At 59.4% G+C, this 6942-nt stretch overlaps 1 protein-coding gene across 1 annotated transcript; it reads left to right on the top strand.

The window, feature by feature from the left end:
- The first annotated feature begins 1084 nt into the window (after positions 1 to 1084).
- On the top strand, positions 1085 to 2958 carry FOXI2 (forkhead box I2). Its single transcript, XM_072804704.1, has 2 exons — positions 1085 to 1640; positions 2552 to 2958. Exons 1-2 carry the CDS (start codon positions 1085 to 1087, stop codon positions 2956 to 2958), a joined length of 963 nt encoding a protein of 320 aa, XP_072660805.1.
- Positions 2959 to 6942: the final 3984 nt, after the last annotated feature.

Here is a 6942-nt window from a genome sequence, read left to right as displayed (position 1 = left end):
TCCACAGACCCAGGGCGAAACCAGTTTCAAGGAGACTGGCTCTGCTGCAGCAGGCGCTGGTTTTCGAAGTGATGGGGCCCAGCTCCTATCTCGGAACCTCGATCGGCGGAGACTTTTCCCGTCTCCTGCAGGTGGCAGGAACTCGGGGGTCCAGGAGGCGGGCGCTCTTCCCAGGCACCCAGCCCCGGGGTGCCAGGCGCACCGGGCGGGGGGTGGGCGGGAGCACGGAGAGCCGGCGGGGAGCGGGGAGGCCGCGAGCGGGGAGGCTTGGGGAGCCAGAGGGAGCCGGAGGCAGCGGGAGAACCGCGCGGGCGCGCACGGAGTCCCGGGACGGCCAGGGGAGGGTTTCGCTAATCCCTGCACCCCGCGGCGCCAACAAGCCAGGCGCGGTTTCTGCGAAAAAAAAAAAAAAAAAAAAAAAAAAGGCTTCCCGGGACAGCTGGGGAGGCTGGAGCTTCCAGCCTGTCTCAGGGTCAGGGGTCCCGCCCGCCTCCGCGCACTGATGGAGCGGGGACCCCGTAGGCCTCCAGCGCCACTGTCCCGGCCCAGCCAGGCCTGGCCCCGGTCGCTCGCGTCCTCCCCGCGCTGCCTCGCCTCGTGGCCCAGCGCATCGACATCCGTGGGCCTCATCGCGACTCCTCCCCGTCTGCGGAGCGCGCGGGGGGATGAGACATTCCGCAAGGGCAGGGTCCCCCAAGGGCGAGCAAGGGTGCCGTGCGTCCCACTGGGGGCCTGCGGGAGACGTGGCACCTGCGCGAGGAGGTCCAGGGCAGCAGGGCAGCCGGGACTTCGGGGCCCTAGAGGCCAGATGAGGCCGGGACCGGTGAGATTCCCGCCGACGCCGGTCCGGGGCGCAGGACGCACCGCGGGCTGGAATCCCCGGGGCGGCGTCTCCGGAGTGCGCCGGGGCCGGGGCGGGGCGGAAAGCGGACCCTGGGGCGGGGATCCAGACGGCACTCGGGGCCTCGCAGTCGGGGGGAGGGGGCTCGTCACCGCGGGCACCGGGGCCAGGGCCCCCGACCGCATTTAAAGGGCGGAGGGCGGGGCCCGGGAGCTGCCGGCGGCGGGGCTGGACGGGGCGCGCATGAGCTTCGGCGCCGAGCCTCCCGGCCCGCCCCGGGACCGGCTGGACATGGCCTCGTACTGCGACGGCTCCGGGGTCTGCCCCGGCGCGCACAGCCAGGCCCGGGCCGCCGCGCCCCCGGCGCCCTACGCGCGCGGGGACCTGGGCGCCCCCGGCGGGGCGCAGCGCCTGTGGCTGGACGCGCCCGCTCTGGGCCCCGCGCCCTGCGCGCCCTGCCCGGGGGCGCCGCCCCTCGCCGGCCCTGGCTACGCGGCCCCGGGCGCGCTCCTCGGCGCCCCGGGCGGCCTGGCGGGCGCCGACCTGGCCTGGCTGAGCCTGTCGGGCCCGCAGGAGCTGCTGCGCCTGGTGCGGCCGCCCTACTCGTACTCGGCGCTCATCGCCATGGCCATCCAGAGCGCGCCGCGGCGCAGGCTGACGCTCAGCCAGATCTACCAGTACGTGGCCGGCAACTTCCCCTTCTACAAGCGCAGCAAGGCCGGCTGGCAGAACTCCATCCGCCACAACCTGTCGCTCAACGACTGCTTCAAGAAGGTGCCCCGCGAGGAGGACGACCCAGGTGAAAGGGCGCGCCCCCGACGGCCCGGGCCGCACCCCGCGGACTCCCGCAGCGCGGCTGCTGCTGGCGCGCGAGCAAGGGGGGAGGGGTGGGCGGCGGCCCCGGGCATCCCAGCTGCAAGGCCCAGCTGGAGAGGAGCGGTGGCTGAGGGGCAGACAGGCTCCTAGACGACCCCCGGGTCTCGCGGGCCCCGACTTCGGGCCTAGCGCCCTGTGAGGCTCGAACCCCCTGTGCGCTCCCGCGGAGGACGAGCCGGATCGCTGGTCAGCGGGGCGGCTTTGGGGGGCGCGTCTCCGGGTTTCGGGGTCCTTTGCTGTAAAACGGGGAGGACGGTGCCCACCCCAGAATTGGGAAGTAAGGGGGCAGCCCGGGTGGCTCAGCGGTTTAGCGCCTCCTGCAACCCAGGGCCTGATCCTGGAGACCGGGATTGAGTCCCATGTTGGGTTCCCTGCATGGAGCCTGCTTCTCCCTCTGCCTGTGTCTGCCTCTCTCTCTCTCTTTCTCTCTCTCTCTCTCTCTCTCTCTCTCTCTGTCTTTCATGAGTAAATAAATAATACAATCTTTATTTTTAAAAAATGGTAAGTAAGGCCGAGGAGATGCCGCTCGCGGAAGCGCGGGACACGACGCAGAGGCCCAGCTGGCTCTGCACCCCGGGGGCTGCTTTCTCCCTGGCCTTGAACTTAGAGGGGCTCGGGATGCCTCGGTGGGGGCCCTTCCCGGCCTTTCTGGGATGTCGCTGTTCGTCCCAGTCCCAGGCACAGACCTCGAGGCGTGGGGGACGAGTTGGGGGTGAGGACGGATGGAGGGAGCGCGGGGGGATCTTCTCGAGGTTGACCTGCGGTCGCGGCGTGCACACCAGGGGCGCTCAGACCGCACCTGCTCTGAGCTGCGCCCTCTCTTTACCTGCGCAGGTAAAGGCAACTACTGGACCCTAGACCCCAACTGCGAGAAGATGTTCGACAACGGGAATTTCCGACGGAAGAGGAAGAGGAGAGGAGAGGTGGGCGCCGCCGGGTCGGGAGCGCGGAGCCCCGGGGGAGCCAGGGCGCCCGAGCTGCAGCCCCTGGGCGCCCCCTCCCCGGACCCGCGGGCCCCGCCGTCCCCGCCCGACGCCGCCTGCTTCTCCAGCTTCGCCTCGGCCATGGGGGCCCTGGCTGGCGGCCTCGGCAGCTTCCCCGCAGGCCTGGCCGGAGACTTCTCCTTCGGGAGACCCCCGGCCCCCGGCCCCGCCCCCGGCCTCGGCGCCGGCCCGCAGGCAGCGGCCGCCGGCTTCCGCCTGGGCCCCTTGGTCTACAGTCGGGAGGGGACCGAAGTCTGAGCGGACGCGGGGACTGGCCCAGTGTCGTCCGGAGGACCTGAGCTCCAGCCCGGTCCCGCCCGCGTGGCGCCCGCGGAGTCGGGGCCGGGGCGGGGGCGCGCGGGGAGCGCAGACGGGCGGGGCGCGCACCTGTCGAGCCTCCCCCAGGTGACCCTTCCGAGGGGCCCTGCTCCAGCTGTTGGGCCTCCAGCCTGTGCTCTGATCCGGAGCCGCGCCTTCCAGGGGTGACAGGCTGGCACCCAGCCCCCGCTTTGTCGAGGGGAGCCTGGCCCAGCCCAAGAGACTTCTAGGTACTTGTGGGAGGGCAGCCGGGGTGCTACCCGCGGCCCCTTTCCTCCTCCAGGCCAGCCTGGGCCACCTGGAGGCTCTGGGTCTTCCCTGGGTGCTCCAGGGAGGTAGGGAGTGGCGGTGAACGGCAGCCCTGAGGGCCGGATGGCTTCTCTTCACCCTGACCAGAGTGTGGCCGAGGGGGATCTGGGACTGCAGGGACTGGGCCAGGTGTAAGAGGGACTTCCTAGTGGTGGTGAGGAGGGAGGAGGGCTGCCAGAGGCCAGGGGCAGCAGCTCCTTTCCTGGTCCTCCCCTGGCCCTTACTGACCTCCTCCTAGGACCAGGAGCCTCAGGTGGCCACGGCAGCAGTGCCTACCACCCACACTCACAGGATGGGTTGGGGTTTGCTCCCTACCCAACTCACACTCACACCCCACTCACTCTTGCTCCTCACCCCGCCCCCCCCAGTTTGGGCCCCGGCTGCCCCCACATGCAGAGGGAAGCAGCAGCCTCCAGGTACATGTAAGCCACTCTCCTCGTTTGTATCTACCCAGAAGGTCCTCTTTAGACCCCACGGCCATTGGGAGAGAAAGGGTGGCCCTGGTACCAGACTTAGGCCGTCTCGAAGTCTCTGGTCACCTAGGGGCACCAGTCATTTCAGAGAGCCTCCTGGTGCTGCAGGTGCTCCGTGTGCTCACCCACCTTCCCCGCACCCGGGGACCTGGGAGATGCACCTTCCCTGGGGGAGGACAGGGACAGAGGAGTTGGAGCAAAGCGGATTAGGGCGCTAGCCAGAGCCCCTGCCTCCACCCCTGGTAGGATTTCCGTGCTTGGTTCTGAATCCCAGTGCTGCTGCAGCTGCTGGAAGGGAGGGCTGCCCTGTGTCAGTTCCCCCCGAGTTGACCAGCAGTGGTCCTGATGAACACTAGTGTGTGTGTGTGTGTGTGTGTGAGAGAGAGAGAGAGAGAGAGAGAGAGAGAGAGAGAGATATGGATGGGAGAGAAGGAGAGAGGGAGAGACAGAAGAGGTTGGAGGTTGGAGACCAGGGTAGGACAACCAAGAGTTGGGTGAATTTGGATCCTGGGGCGTGTGTCACTGAGCCTTCCTGGTGGCAGCCACAAACTCACTAACTCCTCAGCATCGCAAGGCATCTTGCTGCTGGCCAGGCAGCCCGAAGGTAGGCAGCATGCTGGTTCCGTTTGCGATACCATGTTGCCCAGCCAGACTTACAGGCAACGCCAAATCTCTCTTGGAGAAACACTGCCCAAGTGTAATATAATGCAAGAAGGCCAGAAAAGAGAAAGAAAACCCTTCCCTTATAAATCGAAAAATTTTATCTCAAGCCTGTTTTAATAGACTATCATGCTAAAAAGAAACACCAATACATGGAGCTTGAATGTACATGCTGTTTTGTATATGAGAAGAGTTCCAGCAGTGTTCTTCAACGTCCCCACTGGAGACCCCGAGTTTGCAGGAAACTTAGAAAGAAAGAATTAAAAAAAAAAAAAAAGTTTGACAACATTGGGAAAATACTATGTACAATCTGACAATCAATGGAGCTTTCAGAAAATTGACAAATGTGTATATAAACGTCGTTATATTATACCTCAGTATGTGATGGCTAGAAATTGGTGCAAAGCTGGTTATTTTCCTTCCAACAATGGTTTCCTGTTAAAAATGAGAAAAAAACAAAATTTTTAAAAAATATTTTTCAGTTTTTGGTTTGTCACTAAAAATCAGTTTTGGGTATTTAAAAACTGTTCATCTGGGATCCCTGGGTGGCGCAGCGGTTTGGCGCCTGCCTTTGGCCCGGGGCACGATCCTGGAGACCCGGGATCGAATCCCACATCGGGCTTCCTGCATGGAGCCTGCTTCTCCCTCTGCCTGTGTCTCTGCCTCTCTCTCTCTGTGTGTGACTATCATGAATAAATAAACAAAATCTTAAAAAAAAATAAAAAAATAAAAAAATAAAAACTGTTAATCTGTTCAAGCTTTTTAAGCTTAATACGTAATTGTGTAATCAAACAGAGGGAATCTTTCTGACAAATGCATAATTAAAAATAATTCTAGCCAGGTGGGGCATTTAGAAATCAGAGTCCATCTCTCCTCCATGACGGTCCATGTGTCTGGATGTATTTGCACAATGGGTGTGGGGTGGGGGTGCGGGGAGGAGCAGCCCAAATGCAGTCCCTGGGCCCTGGCACAGTCAGCTTGAGGGCCACTTATTATCCCAAAGAGATGTTTTCCCAGAGAAAGGAAACTGTGCTGAAATCACAATAAATAAACAGCAAAGCAGCTTGTAATCAGTTTATAATTAAATCCTTTCTTCGGTCAGGACTCACTGAACTTGACCATAGTTCTAAAAGCAAGCTGCCCACGGGCTGCTCAAGGCCATTCCCTGTGCCTCAGATGGGGAGCAGCTACCAGGAGGCCAGGAGAACCCCCTCACCTTTGGACTTAGAGCCCTGTCACGGCACTCAGGCCCCATCTTCTCCACCTCTCTCCCCCTTTGGTCTTCAAAGTAACAAAGCCTATGGAAATTTCCAAAATATTCTTTTAAATAACTGTAAGCCTTTACAAAAGGAGTGCCTTGCATGATGTTACAGGACCATGATGGTATGTCCTCGGAATACTTTGTTCTTCGTTTGAACAAACATTTCGGTCGTGCCGAATAATTTAAAAATAAAAACAATGTGTTTCAAATTTCAGAAGGGAAAGACAATTAAAATGGCCAGGATATCACATTATTTGGGAGTTTTTACCATTGCCCAACTGTAGTGGAAGTTTTCTCATTGAAAACCGAAAAGCACAATAATAAAATAAATTGTAATCCCCACACTCCCCCCCCCCCAAACATGTTAGTCATGGATAAACAGGAATCCCCAAAGAACGATTGGTGATGAAAATTCAAAAATATGTTCAAAGTGTTTTTTAAAGTGTAGTGACTAGTGCTTTAAAAGGTGAGCACTGGATTTCAAGATAGGGGTTTACATTTCACATATTAGTTAAACGTGGAGTTCGTTTATTTACGATGGGCGAAAGTTTTGCACGTTAGCAGTGCTGCCCTGGGATGTATATGTTCAACTCTGAATCTTTTAATTTCCTAAGCGTACCCACTGCGATCAAGTGGCATTTTTCACTCAGGGAAATAACATTACAGTAATTATTAGAACTCTTCAGGGAAGCAGAAAACTGAACTTCTTCGCCATTCTGCTGAGAGAACAGCTGAGTCAATGGGCTAAGTGATCTCCAGAAGCTCATCTAATGAGAGCTAGAAAGGACTCCTGATAGACATGCAATCTTCCGATGGCCCATACTCAGAAATGCACCTGCGAATGCCATATTCCCACACACACACATCACAGTGTCACGCTGTGCCTGGGATTCTCATGAGAGAAGCGGTGGATGACAGTACCGACCCCTGATACGCAAGGGCCTGGTATTTTCAAATTAAGACTGAGAATGTCACATTTGCATTGAGGATTTGACTTCAGATGGAGAGGACTGCGTGCGAATATCACAGAATGCAGCAGAGGTCAAGTTGCATGTCTCCTAATAAAATGCCGTGCTTTCAGGGAATCTTTTCAGGTGCCAGATACGTACTGGGCTTGGCGTTCATCCCTGCGGCGAATTGCCTGGGCTCATTGCTGTTTTCCTAGGACCTCTTTGCAGTGGGCGAGACAGAGATGAAGGAGCAATTATCGCCCGAATCTTG

This window comes from Canis lupus, chromosome 29 (assembly GCF_048164855.1).
Source record: "Canis lupus baileyi chromosome 29, mCanLup2.hap1, whole genome shotgun sequence".
NCBI lineage: Eukaryota > Metazoa > Chordata > Mammalia > Carnivora > Canidae > Canis > Canis lupus.
The sequence above is the reverse complement of the archived record's forward strand: the minus strand, read 5'-3'. Positions and strand labels throughout refer to the sequence as shown.

Excerpts from the sequence above, each read along its gene's own strand:
- FOXI2 (XM_072804704.1), top strand. The coding sequence starts at position 1,085 with ATGAGCTTCGGCGCCGAGCCTCCCGGCCCGCCCCGGGACCGGCTGGAC. Across the intron at positions 1,641-2,551 it reads CCGCGAGGAGGACGACCCAG|GTAAAGGCAACTACTGGACC; the intron begins GTGAAAGGGCGC and ends TTACCTGCGCAG.